At 44.0% G+C, this 20,692-nt stretch overlaps 2 protein-coding genes across 2 annotated transcripts in view; both read right to left on the minus strand.

Annotated features, from left to right (window-relative positions):
* Positions 1-7,122, minus strand: part of LOC119723990 — a 46,363-nt gene extending 39,241 nt beyond the window's left edge. The window contains exons 1-7 of the mRNA XM_038194912.1: positions 7,053-7,122; positions 5,616-5,714; positions 5,031-5,168; positions 2,996-3,100; positions 2,287-2,562; positions 1,517-1,658; positions 646-859 (exon numbers count right to left, since the gene is read on the minus strand). Of these exons, the coding sequence (XP_038050840.1) occupies positions 646-859; positions 1,517-1,658; positions 2,287-2,562; positions 2,996-3,100; positions 5,031-5,168; positions 5,616-5,714; positions 7,053-7,122 (1,044 nt within the window). The remainder of the gene's footprint in view (positions 1-645; positions 860-1,516; positions 1,659-2,286; positions 2,563-2,995; positions 3,101-5,030; positions 5,169-5,615; positions 5,715-7,052) is intronic.
* Positions 7,123-10,803: 3,681 nt separating this feature from the next.
* LOC119723567 (laccase-5-like) lies at positions 10,804-19,086 on the minus strand. The gene is made up of 7 exons (XM_038194287.1): positions 18,157-19,086; positions 17,200-17,432; positions 15,831-16,719; positions 14,857-15,164; positions 13,650-13,797; positions 12,120-12,259; positions 10,804-11,119 (listed from the first exon to the last, which is right to left on the minus strand). Exons 1-7 carry the CDS (start codon positions 18,248-18,250, stop codon positions 10,916-10,918), a joined length of 2,016 nt encoding a protein of 671 aa, XP_038050215.1. The 5' UTR covers positions 18,251-19,086; the 3' UTR covers positions 10,804-10,915.
* Between the last annotated feature and the right edge of the window lie 1,606 nt (positions 19,087-20,692).

A 20,692-nucleotide genomic window follows, 5' to 3' on the forward strand; every position in this document is an offset into this window, starting at 1 on the left:
CACGTCTTGAAAAAGAATTCATGTATTGCCATGGCATTGGCGAATTTCCTTTTTCCCAAGCTGATGGGACGATTTTTTCATCTTCTAATCGGTCCATTACATGATTATCTAGTGCCTTGTTGTCGATAACGCAAACCCAGCATAAGCCTTTCTTGTTGTGAGAAATTTTCCTTCTTCACTTATGTTATTTTAAGGATAAAATGTGGTGAGCAAAAAAAATGGCGCACTGAGATTCGAACTCAGATCAACTGACTAGAGGTCACGAATCTGCTGCCGCGCATTGGTGATTTATATACCTTCATTTCTTATAAGTTATATACCTCAATCTCAGAAGTTTTAGGCATCTATGAAATATGCATATATACAGAGGGGCTGCTCTCTTTCGATCCTGATGGAATCTTTTGCGGAAAAAAAAATTGGGGCCTGCCGAAGGACTTTTTTGGCCTAATATAGATTTGTATTACCCATTAGTCACTAAACCGCCAAACACCGCCCAACCCTTTACTCCCTGTAGTGCCCGAAACCACCCAAGCACTCAAAAGATTTTAAGGATTTATCGGTAAATAAACGTGACATATTCCAATGTAATACAGTTCATAATGGTTTAATAATGGGTTTGACGTTTCAATTTCTTTCCAATCTAACCTCTGTGGTGACATCCTCCCCAGCATACAGCATGGTGCTTCGACACCCGGCACTGATATTAAGGCAGTGGTACGGGCTGTCAAGGTCAAAGGTGAAATTGGCCGAGGCGGAGACCGTCTGGCCCAGGTAGTACCGAGTGAGGATGGTATCGGAGTTGTCTCTGTCGTAGAGTTGCATGTTTCCACCGTTCGTCGTGTCTACTTCGTACCTTAATCTGCAACGGAAATTATTTAAAAATTCATTTGAAAATCGATAAAAACAGATCAAACTGTAACAGTCAAAACACACAGACTTCCAACTTTAAATTTTTCAAACTATTTTCCATTAACTTAAAGTAGACAGACATCCATCAAAAGCAATGTAATTGAGTCTCAAGTCCTACCAAGTCCTCTCAGATACATCACACGTCCTCACAAGTCCTCACAAGTCCTTACACGTCCTCACAAGTCCTCAAAAGTCCACACATGTCCTAACAAGTCCTCACAAGTCCTTACATGTCCTCACAAGTCCTCACAAGTCCTCACACGTCCTCACAAGTCCTCACAAGTCCTTCTAAGCCCTCACAAGTCCTCACAAGTCCTCACACGTCCTCACAAGTCCTCACAAGTCCTTCTAAGCCCTCACAAGTCCTCACACGTCCTCACAAGTCCTCACAAGTTCACACAAGTCCTCACAAGTCCTTCTAAGCCCTCACAAGTCCTCACAAGTCCTCACACGTCCTCACAAGTTCATCAAAAATTAGAAATGGCAAATGGGGCACAGGAACGCACTGCATTGTTCCGTGTTCCACTCACGCTCATGGGAAAATTATACTATAAACTAGTGTTTCTGCACTAGAAAAGCATATATATATTACAGAATGAAGACTCACGTATCTCCATTAGCAGGGGTCCAAACGCTGTAGTCAATACTGAATGTGTATTCACAGATGACCAAGGTGGTTGCAGGGTTATCTTGCGATCCGGCCGCAGGACAGTCTTCGGAACCAAGAGCGTAGGTTCCACCCTGGGCAACTAAAAACAGGCAAAGATGAAAAACAAATCAATAACAGAGTGGCGTGAAACGTTTCATCTGTCACCTTGTGACATTATCTCTCCATTGCAGGAATGTGAAACATTCATTATTGGTTGTATATAATACCTAAATAAATCCTCGTCATCTGATTCGTCAGAGCTGCCGAAAGTGTGACCGTGCAATGGAACTTCTATTTTTGCCCTGTGGCCGCGCCGTGCGTTGGTACGAATAATCAACGACCCACCAATCAGAAGACGGGAATTTATTCAGGCATTGCAAAATGTATTACATTGTATCGATTTTATAACATTCCGTGATGAATCCACAAAACGGAAAGATTTCCATATAAGAAGTTCACTCAACACCCTGTGTACAAACCCTATGAGAATGGACTGAAAAATTCTAAGTGTTTTCTAAGAATTTGCTTGTATTTTCTCACTGCTCAAATTGACTTTGATGACATGAAATTGCTATCTGGAGGCTTGTTAGTCAATACAGAGGAAAATTAGTGAACTTCTTATATGGAAATCTTTCCCACAAAACCATACATTGCTTGGCAGCTTGAAAGGTACAGGGAGTACCAGGCAATTTTGGGGCGGTACAGGAACTAATTTTGGAACAACTCACAGTGTACCAATGCTGTGACTCTGGCCGATACGATGCCTAGGTTGACATCAGCGATGTAAGGATACACGGGCTGTCCGGTTCCGTCCACCGCGCTCGGGTTTGGAAGTCCCGTGGGCTGGTAGGAACTCTTCCAGTGGATTCGGATGTCGGTGGAGTTGCGTACGCCGGTGTAGAGGGTGGCGGTATCGTTGCCGACACCTTCCAATTCCAGGGTGGTGGTTCCCATGAGAAGCGTTGCGCGGAGCTCCGATAAAACAGGGGCCTGTGCCTCATCCACTGGACAGAGAAATGTAGGCAAAATGTTGTGTTACTCAAAAATTGACTTGGTTTATTAAAACGGCGTCATATTGACCACACGCATAAAATTAACAAAAAGAGTTAGAGTAGTCTTACCAGGCACACCTTAAATCTTACTACAGGCATGAAAATGTGAAGTCACAAAAACAAGAGGAAATTCAAAACTTTCCAAGACTTTGTAAATTTTCTATTTTTAATGGCAAACATATGGACGACAAAAAAGAGGGAATCAGCTGATCCGAGAAAAAGTTGCATGCCTGTTGTAGCTATTGTCTTAGGACAAACAAGGAAAGCTAGAAATGTTGTTTAGCCATGATAAAGAGGCATCAGAAAAATGCAAACATTTCTTGGAATAAATTTTCATTCACACAATTTCTTATATGGGAAATACATTTGTAGCCTATCAACTAACTTGTTCTGCAGTCGGCTCCAGAGAATCCACTGCTGCATGTGCACTGGGCGTCTGTGCAGGAGCCTGGGAAACACGCATTGCTGTCGGCTCTCCAGGAACACTGTTCTATAAAACATTATGAATAATATTAATATTAATAACACTAGGCCATGCCAAATAATGTTAATTATGGTACTTAAATTAAACCATCGGTCCCCACTTTAGTTGGGGCCATGGACTAGTCAGGTTGGAGTCAGGTTGGCGTAGCGGTACTTTCCTCGCCTTCCACCGCTGTGACCCAGGTTCAAATCCCACCTGGGCGAATATGTGGATTGGGTTTTCAGTCCGGCCTGCCTGATTCCGTGGGTTTTCCCCAGAATATTCTTCTGGGGTTTTCCTCCCACCTCTAAAACTGTAACTTCTTCTCATTGTCTTCTCTCTACAGGTTTCTTCAGGCTTGCGAGCTACAGTCCCTAGGGTGCTTTTGAGGAATCATTGGTTTCATTACCAGAAATGATTAATAATAATGAAATTGATGCATAACACGGTAATCCTTATCTTTAGGACACCTCTAATTTTTACGAGTTCTGTTCAAAACTGACTTTTGCAGATGACTGTCCACTACCAAAGTGACTTTTGCAGGCTAAAGCAGTCTTTTTTCTTCAGATAAATTCATGTTAGTTGTAATTTTGAAAGCACTTTCAAAGAAAATGTGACTTTCCTACCCTTTTGTGCAGTTTGCCATCTTGGTTTTTGAGTCAGTTTCTGTTCGTCATCGTCATCTTTCTCCCTTAATTTCCCTCTAAAATCAAAACCCCGCCAGCCTTTTTCCACAAAGTTAAACCCGCTGACATTCATGAAGATGTCATAATGTTCAGATATGTGACAATAAATATCAGAATGTCACTTTTGAGTGTCATTTAGTCAGCTCTTTTGGTGAGTCTTTTTAACCTTATATAGGAACGGGGTCCTAAAAGTAAGGATTACCCATAACACTTCCAGCAAACTTAAACACTCAATGCCCAAAGAGAAAAATGAGTCTTACGTCATTAATTAATCTTGCAGCACGGCGCAGCGAAAGGACAGGAAACTTGTCTTAAACATTCTCTGTTTGGCTGCGGCATGAAACAGCCCTTGATTGATCAAGGAAATTTGGATGTAAAATTACTTTGACGACACAACGCAACGTGAAAATAAAGATGGCGATCACTGCACGTATCATGAATGCGCATGGCGCACTGACTCGCACAGCATGGCACCAACCGTAGGAAAACCGTAATTTCTAATTTCTGATAGCCATCTTTATTTTCGTGTCGCGTTCTATCATTGTCATCGTCATTTTACCCCAAAATTTCCCTCAAAAATTCAAAACCCTGCCTTTTATCTATGACATACCTGTCTGTTCTTAATGTCATCAACTAGTTTGGTAGGTCAAATAATAGAAAAGTGGATTTTGTTCCCTTATACTTATAGTTATACTATAGGAACCGGGCCCGCCCGTACACATGATAAACGATCACATGATCGTGACGATCGCCCATTTTTTAGCAAAAAAAAAACCCTTGCCTTTACTCTCATTTGTCGAAACTAGACAGGGGCCCTACACTACACGATCGCCGAGGTTAGATACGATTACATTTTTCCTGTTATTTGACTTCTGTTTCTGTCTATTTTATACCGTAAATGAAGCTTGACAAATGACCACAACTTCAAAAGTCCCGCTCCGATGCACGATCCTGCGTACGTACACGTGCGCGTGCCGCAGTATTGTCAAAAGTCCTGACTCAATAAGATAATATCCAGTGCACATACATTCCAGTTAAAAAGAACCAGTCTAAAAATCTTCACGCAAAATAAGTGAGCCCTCAAGAGTTACAACAACAACAAAATAACAATGAAAGGGGCGGGCCTGAATCCCCTCCCTAAATGTTGTTGCATCATCGCCGCCTATTATTTTTTTCCGCGCCGAGCTTTTATGAGCTTGCAAACTACTTTCATGAATGTCGGTCATAAGAAGAGCTCTAACAAATTCTCTCAAGAAAATAAAGAATCTAACTAATGCATCGTCTTTGGTCGCCGGTCTTTTTGTAGGCACTCCCGAACACCGAGCCAAAGTCACCATCGCATTGATCGCACTGAGCGTCATAGTAACTGTTACAGAAGACCTGTAGGCAGTGGTCAATCGGCCGACACTCTGTTCGAAAAGAAGAGAGACCAGACAAAATATTATGAACAAAACTTTAAAACAAATCGCTCACGATGTTTTACATGGGCCAGAGTACTGCGTGGAATCTGACTTTTTGTTCGAGGCTTAATATGCTGGGGGAGGTTTTTCAGCTGATGACTGGCGCATGTTTTTACGCAAAAAAAATAAAGAACTTAATTAATGAATTAATTAAATAAACAAAAAATCATGCCTAGTGAGATTGTGAGATTGTACAATGCAGCTGGTGTAAGTTGAAATAATAGGAAATGGCAATGTTTGACTAAGAAGTGCTCCCCCCCCAAAAAAAATTGTAAGCCGAGATCTGAGGCAGAACCCCCCCCCCCCTAACAGTACCTAACAGTTTGTAGATACGTGCGTTATATAAGAAGCCGGTATTATATTATTATTACTATAAGACTTGGATTTCCTTAGTACCTTCACATCGTGGAGAATAGTAGCCTCGAGGACAAAGACAGTAATCGGGTGCGTCACAAGTACCTCCATTTTCGCACGTCGACATGCCGAAGCACGTGACTATAATAAGACGACAAACAAATCAAACTCGAGTGAAATTGTTGAAAAATCGGGCGAACAGAATTAAATGCCATTACTAAGCTAGGCGGCTGCGGAGCCACGCACTCGTCACACGCTTATTAAGTAGCGCGAATTTCTGGCAACCCTATTGGTCGAACGGCCTGCGCTCACGCGCATGTTGCAGGTGTTTTTAGTGGGACGCACATTTTTTTGGGCCACCCTAATTGGTCGAAGGAAGCTTGAGTGCGCTTGTGCGACCTACTTTCACGCGCATGTTGCCGGTGCTTTTTTTGTCGCACGCGCATTTTTGGCAAGGCTATTGGTCGAAGGATGCTTGAGGGCGCGTGCGACTTGCGCGCGAGCTGCACGTGGTATATACCAGTACCACCGGGTTGTTTCCATGATCCACAATAACTTTTAGCCTAATTTTTACCATGTAGAGCAATGCATATTGTTACTAATTATTGTTACATAATTATACTAATTATGTTTCTGAACCTTTAGGGTTGTGAGTGCGAAATGCCAATGCTACATATTTTATTAGCCTTATATACCCAACCTTTTATCGTTCCCCCAGTATAAAGATCGATTGGTAAAACAACCTGACCAAGAATTGCAAAACCTGTGGTGTAAAACTTACATCATTACACGAGTCAATCACAAGTCAATCATAAGTCAATCACAAGTCAATCGAATCCATTACAAGTCAATCGCAAGTCAATCAACGGTCAATTGCAAGTCGATCACAAGTACATCGCAAATTGATCACGAGTCAATCGAAAATTAATCACAAGTCAATCGCAGATCAATCACAAGCTGATCGCAAGTCAATCATAAAGTCAATCGCGAGTTGATTCAGATGTAAGGTCACAAGGGGTTGAACAATGATAAAGGAACGCCTGTGCGGAACAGCTCAAATTATAGCGACCAAACTTGGTTACACGGGCGGCTATGTCCATGGGAGAGGTGGGTTTACGGGGACATGCCCTAATATTTCTTTGGATAAATGGGGGACGCCAATTGACAGCCCTCCCAATAATGTATCCAAGTGCGTATGTAGGCTATACAAATTCGCACTGTATTTTCCGCAAGACGTGCAAAAGCTCAATGCAACAAAAGGGTCAATGTTGCGAGAAATGCGGGAAATGTCGAATTTCTCAAGGTGCTGGTCCCCTTCCCTTCCCCCTCCCCCGATGTTGACAAGAAATCGCCGCTCCTACTTGTTGACTTGTGAGTGACTTGTGAGGATTTTTGTGTGAGGACTTGTGAGGGTTTTGTGCCGTGGACCTCCTACTCATGTTTTTCTCCACTGATGATGTACATCGGCCCTAGGCCTACCTGCCTCCGCCATCCATGACCTCATCAAACACGTAGCTATGACGAGGATGACCGAACTCAGTACAGCCATAGTGCCTTGCGTTGGAGCAGTTTGCAGTCAGTAAACCTGAGAAAGAGCACGTCGCCAAAAAGTGACGTTACCATCACAACCACCCCCTCAGTCTGCACCATCCATCAAAATCATCAACATCATCACAATCACATCCTAACGTACGACAAGTCTTCTGTATAGTTGTAGATCGCTTGTAATCATTTTAACCCACCTGCTAATGCAGTATAAACCGCATCTGGTTTGTCGTTCGAGAGAGTTCGAGTATCAATATCAATTTAATTGGCAAAAGCCAAACCGGCAAAGCCACACTGAAGTCAACAAACTATAAATCCAACTTGTGATTGGAAATCTGAGGAAAATAAAATTGCACTTACCCAATCCGAGGCATTAAATTTACGTCAAAACAGCGGGATTTGATGGGTGCTTACAAATAAAATCCTGGCGGTTATTCCTGCCACTTTGGCCTACGTGACCTACAATGCGTACCTTGTACCTTCCCACTTCCTCAGTTCCTGATCCCCGACTCTTTTTTTTGTCCAGTACCTGTTTGTCGATAAAAAAAAACTATGTACATAATATTGAATAGCACTGTCATTGAATCACGGAGCTATTGAATCTATTGAATGACGGTATTACCACAATAGGCAATGTGGCCCGATATATTTCAAAGACTGAATAATGACTACGAGTTTGCCTCAGGTGTGAGAAACTGAGAAGGTATAACCGTTGCCTTGGTTATTCGTAAACAGGCGCGTTGACAATAGCGGTAGGGTTTTCTTGCCGTGAAAACACAAAGCAGGAACAAAAAGGGGGTTCCCCCACTCCATCCAAAATGTCAGAACCAGCAAGCTGTGATGATTAGGCCTAACGCGATTTCGATCGTAACTGGCAACATCTTGACTTAGAATGAGTGTGTACACTCGGTGGGAAAAACATGCTGGATTCTAATTCCTTGTAAATCTTTTGGCGGGTTCGAATATCAAGGCTTTCATTCCTTAAAACTGAGGTACTGAGTTTTGGCAAAACTGTATGCCTCTGCAAAATGGCCTCCATCGGTCCATTCCACCTCTCAAAATATCAAGTTTAACACCCCACCCCCGAAAAACTGAACCATAGGATAAGCCAGAATGTCCATTCTACGAACGCGGAAGGATTTGATTCGATTGAAATGTATACCTTTGATTTGGGACACCTTAGCCGAGCGGGCACTTCCTTTTATTTGCGGTTGTCAAAGGAAGTTGAGGTCAGCTATGAAATTTGGTATATTTATTATGTAAAAGCCAATCTCAGGTACAGCCAGGAAACTATTGGACAGAGGTAACAGTTCGATAAGAACGTGCAGATCCGGGTTTAGGGCGTTGATTTGGCGAAGGCGGGGGGGGGGCAGTAGGGGCGACAGAAAACTTGACGAAAGACGTACATCGTCGAGGTGGTCTAGGGGTAAGACGTCTGCGCTCGGCTGGTAAATAGGCGGTGGTGGGTTCGAGTCCCAACCAAGTGGAAAAAAAAACCTCATTGAACGAGCATGGTTGTTAGTCACTTAGTGCATCTTTCATGGATAAAAGCCGTCACTACCGCATCCTAGTCTGGACATGAGGGTGATATTTTAATGACAACGAACATTGCGCCAAAATAAACCCGGTGGTGACCTCTAATTTCTTTGCTCTCATTGGATACATTTTGTTTATCCATTGACCCGGGTCAAGACTTCCGTCCAAATGTGCGTACAAGCATTGGTCACGGCAATCTGTTACCGATACCCACAATGCTTTGTGGAATCTCAATTTATTTGTTTTCCACCTCTGTGAGATTTTGTAAAAGGGCAACGCTGTACGTGATTTATTTGCACGTTTTGAAATCCAGAGTTTTATGCTTGGTTTTTACATACATTTTATTTTTGCCTCAAAGTTTTTTTTAATAGCTATAGAAATATATATACATATAGGGCCTACATCATAAAAGAGATTGTTCGTAACCCATTGACTATATTTTAATATAGTCAATGTGTTATCATGAACAGCTCTTTGAGTATTCAGACATTTTGTTAAGTTAAATAATACTCCAGTTAAACGAATATTACTACACATCAATCCGTGAACTTTACTAACAAATGAAAAACCAATACGATTAAAACGTACCTTATTCACGACGCGTTTCTATAGTGCAAAGATATATTTACATTGGACCGGATTTAATCCGTCAGTCAGTCAATGTAAATCGGTGGGTCAGTCAGTCGGGGAGTCAGTCAGTCGGTCCTTAAATCAGTCAGTCGATCCTTAAATCAGTCGGGGAGTCGTTCAGTCAGTCGGTCACTAGTCGGTCGGGGAGCCAGTCGGTCAATCAGTCAGTCGGACGGGCAGTCAGTCAGTCGGGGAGACAGACAAACAATCCGAGTCGGTCGGGGAGTCAGTCAGCAAGTCAATCAATCGGGGAGTCGGGGAGTCAGTCGGTCAGTCAGTCACTAGGACACTAGGTTGGCCCAAAGGCGGATCCAGGGGGGGGGGCAAAGGGGGCCATGGCGCCCCCTTTATGTGACATCGCAATAAAGGCAGGCAATGAGTACACCACCATCTTTTCCTCAAAAAAACATTGGTTAAAGTGGTCAGAAATTGCCTCACATCGCACCACAGAGCATCTAGAATCCAAAAAAAATTCGGGGCCCTTAAGCGGGCCCCGAACCCCACGCCGTAATTTTTTTGGCCCACTTTTTGGGGGGACACCCCCCAAAAAAATTCGTGTTGTGGATCCGCCCTTGGGTTGGCCCCTGGGTTGAGTGATCAGCAAAACGTTTATTATTTAAGTAAGTCTATGACTTTGCAGCATACAATAATTCGCCGTGACTTGGCCGATTAAGTGACTTAAATATCGTCAACATTATTAAAATTGATAAAAGCACAGGCACTGGAAGTTCTAGCTTGACTTCTGCATTTGTTGCAAAGCAAACTGTGGTCCTTATTTCATAATTTGTTGAAGTTTCTAAATTGATGTCATATAGTCGACATGAGTGAAAAAATACTTTCCTATGTTCCTGTATAACACGCGATATGTAACAATTTTATAAAAAATATATAAACAACCTTAATTAATAATGCCGATTCTTAATATACATTCATAAATACCTAAGACAGTTTACGCATTCCTATTGGTCGAGAGCCCGTCACGTGGCCGGTCTTAAACGGATGATAAAGACATGGTAAATACTTTTCCAGTGTCACATGAAATTTGGACTCCCATAAAATCCGGTGCCTTTTAACGTTTCATTGGGTGAACGTTCACATTTCTTACGTATGTATGCGCAATACTAATAGTGAATCAGTATTTCATGGTCCGAAATTCACACTACACCAGCCCAGCTGCGTTTTGCGCGACATCGCGCAGTACGCGCGACGCGCACGCCAATGTCGTTATAAGGTAACGACATCTATGGGTAACGAGTTGTGGAAGGGCATTCCATATAATAGTCAGAGGGGTGTTTCATAAAACATGAAGTTAAATTGTTGAACAAAATGGTTGGCGGCGTCTAGTTTTTGACTTGTTTTGATTTTTGGACCGAAAAATTTGGGGGTTTTGGACCGAAAAGGTATTTATGAATGGGAATAAATATGTGTTCGGTCGGTATTAAACACTCTTTTTAAGACTGGTGGGAGTCTGGACGGGTGGTTCGCCTCGGGCAATTAGCACCCATCCAGACTCCCACCGGTCTTAAACAGAGTGTTATAATACCTCCCGAACACATATGTATTCCCTTAGTCGAAACCTCTTCACAACCTGGCTGCAAATATTTACAAAAATTCAAAGAAAGAACCAAAATCTACAAAAAGAACACATAAGAAATTAAGCACATCATCACGACAGCCTTGGCGAGAGTCAAATGAACAGCGCCACCACACGGTGCTGGGGTGGCTTCGTCTTCCTCCAGGCCGTGCGGGTACCAGCTACCGCAGCGAGGGAAGTCTTTCGGTCTGGGAGGCAGGTCTTCTTCCGTGCCCACGCGGAGTAACAGAGACATGCCGATCTGAACGGAGCAAGGAGAAAAACAGATCAAAATGTCAGTATTTTGCGTCAGGGTTGGAAAAAATAAAAAAATAAAAAATAAGGAGGACATTTTTTTATTCCGGGGGCGCGGGCCGGGGTCGGGTAGTCTATGTAACAAACTTTGGGTAGGTTCGAGCGTGCTACTCGTGTTAACGCTAGTATACTCCTGAGCGCCGGAACGGCAGGAGTACGACCCGCAGGTTAGCAAGAGTATGCTCTCCGTCATACCGGGAGTATACTCCTGCACCGAGAGTAATGCGCACGCAACATTTTCCTGCACTCGGGAGTCGCTAGAGTATTACACTCTCGAACGCACCCTTTTATGCAAAAGAAGACTGCGTCTTGTCATCCAGACCATTCAGCAGGCGCCGTCTACCGAGTCTTCCGTAACCCGTTGGCGTATTTTTTTTTGTAGCATACATCGTATTCTAACCAATAACTTCAGGCATCCTAACATGAATATTTATCACTCTGTGTGGATTGAACACACTTAGGTTCTCGAAGTGTTTTCCCTTCAGCTAAACCTATCCCAACCAACACAAATATGTGATGAACACGGGCATTGGCTCGAACCACAGATCCTGCGATCCATAGTTCACTCCACTATCCACTAGGTCACTGTCTGAGCCCGACGAAAGCCAAATGTTTAATGTACATGCAAGACTGAGTGATAGCAATGGTGACGTCATTGTTTTCTTATGAATAACATCGAACTAGCTGAATAATCATGATCCTTTGACGATATGTGCTGCAAATAATAACACCGCAACCCGTTGTTGTTTTACAAAAACATGGCATCCGAATTGAGCAATCAACAGCTTAGTCCACATTTCGAAATGACGTCGCAGTTTCTAAGGTCGACGATTGGCTGGCGCTTTTTGGTCTGGGTAAACTATTTTGTATCTACTCATATCAAATAGCGCCCTCATATTGTGTCCACCACAAGTATCTCGTACAGGCAGTTAGATCCCTTCACATACCTCCACATGGAATTCCAGGTGACAGTGGAACAGCCACCAGCCCGGGTTGTTGGCCACGAAGCGGATCGCAGTCAACCCGCCATCGGGAACAATCACGGTATCCTTCCGGGGAGCTCGGCTGAGTTTCCTGGTGATATTACCTGCCACAAGGAGCCAAATAAATATGTATTTTTTTAATACGAGATTCACTCTGACTCCTTTTGTTTCAGTAAATCACTGTTAGTCTCAGCCTTGAATTGAGAGAACATGATGAGATTTATAGAATGCGAGGCAAGACAGGGTTCTCGTTGTGAGCGCCAAAACCCTGGTCTCAAAGTTTTGGACACCATTCATAACCACGCCCCCGCGGGGCCGAGTGAAGGGGGGGGGAGGAGCAGCGACGAAAACCCAAAATTCAAAACAATATTATTGTTCCATCTAAATTTGGTGTTTAGTGCTGTCACAATATTACAACAGTGACGACGGAGCGTTGATGAACGTGGGGTGGGGTAACACTTTCGTTCACAATCATTTCGACTTTTGTTTAGCCAGGGATCCTTGAACACGTGGGGGAAAAGCCAGTTTAGTCGACTATTTTGAACCAGACGGCAATTGGTCACGGTTCCATAACAAAAGCCGTGCGCATAATGGGGAGCCAGGACTAATTAGATCCGCTTGTACCCAGGGCGCTGAGAAGCTAATATATATCTTCAGGATGCATGACGTCAGTTCTTCGAGCCCTCACTGGATGTAATTTTGTTTGAACAATAATACGGGCCAACCCTTCCGCCTGCACTTGACACATGCGCACAGAATGTACGTGCATTGGATGAGGCAGTAAGCTGCCCACAATGCTTTACGCGCCTATGTGTCCTTCACCAAATTGTGTGCAAGAGATTAGCCCTTCCTATAGCGCCCTGTTTGACGGGGCGGGGGTACGAACGAAGGACCAAGAAGTTTCGCGTCGACGTTTTGACGATCGTTAGAATAGGCCAAGTTCGGGCAAGGACCATTAGTCGACTAGTGGTTGATTTGTGACGTAACTTACGCCTGCGCACTAAGTAATAGCAGCGTGCGAACGTCTCTAGTCAACCGCTGGTCAAAATGTCATCCCAAACATCTGGCTCCTGGCTCCCTGCTGCACGTTATGAATGCGCGCGGCCATTGGTTACCAGCGATGCAACCAACTCCAGTAGGATGGTTCCAAATAGTCGACTAGCGTAGTCAACCACCGTCAAATAGACAGAGTTCGGGCTAACTTCAGTCAAACTATGGTTAACCAATGGTCAACAATAGTTCTTGCGCGAACTTGCCCCTAGATGGTTCGCACGTTGCTATTAGTGCGCAGGCGTAAGTGACGTGATGAATTAACCATTTTGTCGAATAATGGGCCTATACTACCCTGAAGTTTGCACGCACATGTAGCCAATGAGAACTCGAAGAATTTTAGAGGTCGCCAGCATCTTTGGGCAAGGCGATCAGGACGAGCGAATAAAAATGCACATGCATTTGTCTTGTATTACGGACCGTTTTATTCGATCCTTTCAATACCTGCTCTGTCGAGTTCCATGACCTCTTGCACGCTGGTGGACGTACCCAGCTTCTCCAGTGCCACCACCCGGAAGGAGTGGCCGTGTATGTGCATGGGGTGACTGGCGTCGAAAATCACTCCTTCGTCCACCATCACCAGCTCCACGACCTTCAAACAACAAGAAGTTCACACTGACCTTAAGGGTACACACCGGTAAATCGATCCGCCAAGCTCATGAATAAAAGTTATACCCTCAAAATATTCTATATTAGAGAGTTCTGAGCGCCGTAAAATTGGGAAATTGAAGAGATATGGTAGTGAACCTCTGGCCCGGACTTGGGGCTTCCAATTCTGAGCATTTTGGATGCTATTGGGCTCGAAAGTGGCGCTATTTTGCCATGTTGTGGAGGGATCGTTTTTCAAGATGGCTACTTTTCCGCTTTGGGGAAAATAGGGGTCGTCTTCTTTGCGTGAAAATATCTCGAAAAGTCAATGGTCAACCCACCATAAATTGAAAATTAAATAAAAGATGACACATTGATCATCATTTTTCTGTGCAGCTTGAATACCTGTGAGAGTTTTGAGTATTTTTAAAAGAATTTTGAAGTACGGGCATTTAGCACTAGTGTCTATGGGAGTTTATTTGCAGGTATGCACCCTTAAAACCGGGGACAGTTTCAGAACAGCAGGAAGCATTAACGGTCATATTCTCTGGCGCAAGGTCGCGTACACTCGTTGGTGTCATTAACCTTTTTTGAGATTATGGTGGACACACACTTGGGTAAACACATAAGAGTTAAACCACTCCAAATATAGCGGCCTACTATAGACTATTGTGTCACCTGAAAAGCTTAATGAAATTAAACTGTACGTGCTATGAGCTCCAAGCTTTATTAAGCACAGCAACGTATTTCTTGACAATATTAGATTACCAGCAGATATAAGCTGATTACAGTAATTGCTTAGCACGTTCATCGTTTGCCGGGGATTTCTTCAGTAGCGTGTGGTATATTATATTTACTCTTAGATTTAGTTTTACATTATAAGCCTATACACGCGATATCTGTATTGAACCACATTTAAATGGCCGATTTTATGGAAGTACAAAGTAGAACCAGCGGTTTCCATGCTAGAGCCATTGTTTAACTGTACTCGAGTGGTTCGTGGCCTAATTATGATTTCCAATAAGAAAATACACCTATAATTGGCAGGTCTGGCGTTCCATACCTGCCCAAGCTTTGCCTCGATGGTGTAGATGCACTCGCAGTACTCCCGTACGCAGTCCATGTCCGACATGCTGTCCGGAGTGCAGAACTGTTCCCGGGGGATGTCTCGGTGCTGGGTCAAGGGCGGTGACGGAGGGAACGCGAAGGACAGATGGTTGATCTGCGGCGAGTACAGGTGGTGCGTGCGGGCGATGTCCTCGATCGGGTACGACACCGGGTCGTGGAAGTGATAGTTGTTGACCTTGTTGAAGTCTAGGCCAAGGTAGTGGATGACGTCCGCCTGCTCCACGCTTGTTCCGTCGTCAGGTTCTATGTGTCGTGAAAAAAAGACAAGTGACAAAAGCGATTTTGAGACTAATTAGTGTCACAGCTAGGTTGAAATCCTGCTCATTTAATTTTCAACTTTGTGGTCATAACCGCCATAACTCAATCGCAAGTTAAATCAAAAGTCAATAAGCCTCTGTACTAATGATGTCACACTTTGTTTACGTGTGTGCTTTCCTATGGTGCTCAGTGGACCGTGGGCCCCCACTGGCTCCATAGAAAAGTGCACTTGTAAACAAAGTGTGACGTCATTAGTGCAGAGGCTTATTAGACACCACAATTAAGCAAGGACACAAGTAACAGGAGACTAAGAGTGACAATTTTTGTGACTTTTTGTCACAGTTCAATTCAACATCGCTTGTCATGTCGCGTTTACTGTGACATGCGATGACGTGTGATTGTTTGTGTGATGACTTTCTGAGGACGTGATCACTCCATGTGCACTGAGATCATAATTTCAAACTGACAGGGGAAAAATAAGCAAGATCACAAATAACAGCGGATTACGCGTGACACATTTTGTTTCGAATCTGGCGACTTATTATAGTGACTTAAAATGACTTTTGACGACTTATAAGGATTTCTGCATACGGTCTTGACTTAATATTGTGCACTGAGACCTTTTCAGATCGACAGAATGCTTTATTTTACCGGTTGCATTTAGCTGACTGATGGCAATGGCCGTCTCGCTCGCCTCCTGGTTCAAAGGATTGACGACGACACCGCCACGGTCAATCCCCTCGTCCTCGGTGGGATCCTCATCAGGCGCCCCAACGTATCGCACCACGGCCAGCTCCTGGACGAACTTGCAGTCCGCGAGTCCCTTCACCCGCATCCAGTAATTACCAACGGCTGCGTCTGCGTTCAGAACAAAGTCGAACCTCTCCCCTCCGTAGATGATGTAAGAGTCGGTTTCGGTGGGTTCTAGGGGAGCACCGTCGCTGGCAATGATGTTTAGAGTGTGGTTGTCGATGGAGACTTTGAGAGCGCAGTTGGTGATGGCGTTGCTGATAGTCCGGAACCGGTACCTCTTCCCTTGTTGGATTTCGAAAACCTCGCGCTCTGTGAATGAAGTTTGATTTGTAACGGGGTCTGTAAAGGCCACTCGCCGGCCCTTCCCGTTGATCAGCACCGACTCGGGCTTGTTGCTGCCGTTGTCGTGGTGGTGGGCCGCGAATTTCACCAGGGTGACCTGGTCCAGCCAGTCGTGGAGTAACACCACGTGCTCCGGAAGGTCGTAGTCGTACAGGGACCCATGCTGCTCGCGTTGCGTGGGCTGGCGCACCACAAGCGCGCCGAAAACCCCATCCGCGCGTTGCATGCCGGCGTGGGCGTGCCACCAGTGCGTGCCGTACGTCTCGGCCGGAAAGCTGTATGTGAAACTTGCACCGATTGGGATGGGACACTGGGACGTCATGACCGTGCCGTCCATGTAGGGTGTGCCGAACTGGTGCGGGCCGTGCCAGTGCACCGTGGTCCCTTCCGAGTAACTTTTCAAGTGATTGTTGACTTTCACTTCCAAGGTGTCATGTTCACAGATCTGCAATATGAGAAGAAGAAAAAAACTTGTAGCCGAGAAAAACTTACGTCTCCTGGTAATAAAAATTATCTGAAAGGTTCTCAGAGAATTTCCTAGGAAAATTTGTCGAAAGACAATTTCGGTTCTGACAACTTTGTTTTAAAAAAGAGAGAAAGTTAAATGCAATAGTGTCTTTTGAAAAAACGTCGAAAACCAAAATCATGAACAGAAAACCATGTTAAAACAAATTAAAACCAAGCTCCAATCACAGTGTACTATAGGACTTGCTCTGAAATTTGAAGAAAAAAAATCTTTTTGGCCGCTGTTCCCTTTTCAAAGAAAACAATTACGGTGTTTACGAATGAGGAATAACAATTTTAGCAACTGAACAATCCGACTTCCCGAGTTTTCCACGGATGTGAACTATTTCGAGATTTTTCCCTCCCCCCCACCAATCATTTCACCCTACCTGTTGCAACTCTCGGAAGCCAGCGTACGTACCTGGATACTCGGTCCGGGAAACATGCGGTTGACCACGGCCACCGACCTAGCTACCCCGTTCAGCGCGATGCAGTCTGGCCGTGCGCAGTCCGTACGGTTGAGCGGACAATCGTAGCACGCCTTGGACATGCTGTAGTACCACTCCAGCGTGAACTCGTAGCGGCAGGTCCGGGGCTTTGCGGGCCATTCGCACGGCCGGAGACACTCGTGGGTAAGGTCAGATGGAGACAGTGCTGTATAAAAAAAGAGGTAAATAAAAGGTTTATTTCAACGACACTTTTGCTCAGTTGTAAACTCGGGCGATTGATTTTTGGTGGCATAACTCCGGCCAAGAAGGCTTGTTCATGTAATAAAACTAGTTTCTTTTGGAACTTATTTGCATTGACATGTAATTTGGTTTTGTGCACATAATTAATTAGTTTCAAGCATTTTATTTCAAATACAGGCATTCACAAGTTCATGTCCAATCTTTAAAGGTCATTCCGACGTTTGCTTTTTGTGAATTTCATTTTCGTTTAAAGTAACACAAAAATAGATACTACAATTTTTGAGAAATAAGGGGGAAAATTGCACATTATTTGGTTTCGGGTCTCTAAGTCGTGCTGACGTGACGCACGTAAAAAATACCCGCGGTCACGCACAGTTTGCTATACCAATACTGTCCCTTTCTTCCGAATGGTACGGTATGCAATTTCAAGCAGAATAACTTCAAAGTATATTTGTTACCAGTCCTATATCTTAACTAGTATGAGCAAAGATTTTCTTGTTAAATCGGTAGGTATTTTCTGCATGTTCTGGGTAATTGCAAATGTGTAGTCCAAGGCCATCACTATACTAGCAGCGGCACTTAGTCTTAGTCCCCCCCCCCCCCCCAACCCGCCCCCGCTCCGCCAGGCTTGCAAGCGTGTTATACCACATGGTGTTATATATTAACAATAAATAGCAAATCCAGCTTACCATGTGCACTGGTGGCAGCTAGTACCAGTCCGATGACTCCAATCAAACAACTCAGCTCGAACTGCACTCGAACTTCGACCATCGCTATATACATGTAGTCACGGGACTGTCCTACAAACTTGGGTATAGAAACTATGGCACCGTATACGCCTTTGGGAAAAAGCTAATTAATTTCAACAGTTGGCAGCAACAATTATAATGTGCTACCAAATAATGATTGCTCCGAATGGACTCCTGCACGAACTGTGAACCCTTACCCAATCGTAACGGTGTTCTCGTTCTCGGGTAAAAATGGTGTTGAGTCAAACAAATTCCGCACAGCAAGTTGCACACTGAGTGAACTTGACCACAGGACGTACGGCCCAGGTCATCACACAAATCAATAGAGTGGTGGAAATTGCTGCGGCGTAACCCTGCAATCAAATAGCGTTTGCCTACGTCATCCACTTGTTTGGTGACACGTCACTTTATGGCTCTCACGACCCGAACTTGCCACGGTCCCTATAGTTTCCCGTGGGTATGAAATGAATAGGTCGCCCACAACAAAGCAACAATGAGTTTGGCTGCAAACTATGATCAGAGTTCCGATCCCGGCACACACATCCGGGGCGACAACTTTCGTAGATTGCTGATGTGGCACGTGCGAAGCAAATGTCTGGAACGAGTGTACTGAAAGTATGTCCATATATAGGCCCTAGGCTTCGCAAAATCTGTTCTTTTACTTGTGGAAAGAATCCTGGATACGGAAAGAAAGTGTTCCACCACAGCCCAGTTGTAAGTTGTAGTGGTGAGCAGCTGCTTCCTCGATCGAGATATCTCATTAATATACATTTGAGAGTCCGTGCCACCCCAAATAAACACTGTTACACCCTAGTTACACAAACAGTGACCGAGTGGGAAACGCTAACGTGCAATCGGAATGATCGCCCAAGGAATTTGCTTTTTGATTTGGGCCATCAATAAAAGATATATTCTGCCTAGCACTAATCTGTGAACCCAAGTCATTATATGTGACAGGCACGTGAGGTGTTACATAACAATTTGTAACTCTCGTTATATATTATCACGATTTTAATAGTTTCGTAACGAGCAATCTTTAGATAATGCGAAGTTTCGTAAGGCTTCCTGCCGCCCCCCCCCCCCCCACCCGCCTTCAGAAACAGAAGTATGCATACACATCCGAGTTTCATGCGATTGCGCAGTTTTTGGTATTTTGGGTGGCTTTTTTTTCCAACCATTTTTGGGATGATCCAAAGCTCAATGTACACAAAGTAGGCCTACTCCCCTTCAGTGTTAGCAATACAGAGAACATAGCAATACAGGGAACGGCATACTTCCACTACCTTGAGCTCAGACAAGTACAATGGATGGAGAATCTCTTTTAGAAAATATATTTATGATATACCACGATCTCCCGATTCCGTCCAGTAGTTTCTGCTGCAGAGCCCATTTTGTGAAGCACACATCTTTAATTTGGGTATAATTATATAAATCCCTCTCAAATTCGCGGGCGCGGGACAAAATAACTCCCGACTTTGTTTCAAAAGGCTCCAGAACAAAACCTACTGGACCGAATAGGGCGATCTTGCAGTCATTTTTCTTTCAACAGAATTCCCCATGCATTGGTATAGGTTGTTTGAGTCTCAGGGTAGCGCAAGTACGACGTTCGGGTTTTATTTTGGGGGCCAAAATAAGAACGCACGTGCGATGGTCGTTCAGACGTGGAAGCGTTTGGTTATCAGAACCGTTTAGTTAGCGTAATTCTAGCATCGGGTTGGTGCATAGACTGGATCGCTCTTTTCCCCTTTTTATGCTTATCCTTTTATAATCAAGTTTAAAGATCGCCCCAGATTTTTCCTAGATTTTCAATTTTGTGTTTAATTTTTACTGGACGGCATTGTTGACAGGCATATAGGATCATTTGCATTTATCCCAAGGTTATAACCTACCGAATTAATATCAAAAAGCTCACTTGGATTAAAGATCGAACTAGTACTAAACACCCCGTGAATTTATTCCATCTGGCTTGCTGTCATTTAAAAAAAAAAGAAATGTCGGTGATTTCAACTAGGCCTACCTAATTTTTGGAATAAAGAGTCCCATTGACCAAACACGTTTCGTTGTGCATGGTTGTGCATGGTTTTCACTGTTCCTCGAAAAGTGTATTATCCACTGAGCTGAAACTTTAACAGGTTAGGTATTGAACATTCTATGGAGGATCTTCCTTCCTGGATGTTTGGATTGTGATGAGTGGTGTTATTTTTTTGAAACGAACAAAATGCATGAAAAGCAAATGATCCTGTATGTCGGTAATTCACATGAGAAATAGTCCGCAAAATCTGGTACAAAAACAGAGCACTACATTTCTCCCCGTCCCTCCCCTCCCCCCCCCCCCCCAAAAAAAGGTCCAACTTAGGCGAAGTAAAAAAACACATGTCTCTCGTCCCCGCCCGCTTCCCTTTTGGAGGCCACCTGGATTTTTTTTCAATTATTTTTTATTTTTGAAAAATGCAGTAAAAGAACACCGAAAAAGTCC

This window comes from Patiria miniata, unplaced genomic scaffold (assembly GCF_015706575.1).
Source record: "Patiria miniata isolate m_02_andy unplaced genomic scaffold, ASM1570657v1 HiC_scaffold_17, whole genome shotgun sequence".
Lineage (NCBI taxonomy): Eukaryota > Metazoa > Echinodermata > Asteroidea > Valvatida > Asterinidae > Patiria > Patiria miniata.

Excerpts from the sequence above, each read along its gene's own strand:
- LOC119723567 (XM_038194287.1), bottom strand. The coding sequence starts at position 18,250 with ATGTATATAGCGATGGTCGAAGTTCGAGTGCAGTTCGAGCTGAGTTGT. Across the intron at positions 17,433-18,156 it reads AGCTGCCACCAGTGCACATG|CACTGTCTCCATCTGACCTT; the intron begins GTAAGCTGGATT and ends TTTTTTATACAG. Across the intron at positions 15,165-15,830 it reads CAGTCAGCTAAATGCAACCG|AACCTGACGACGGAACAAGC; the intron begins GTAAAATAAAGC and ends CACGACACATAG.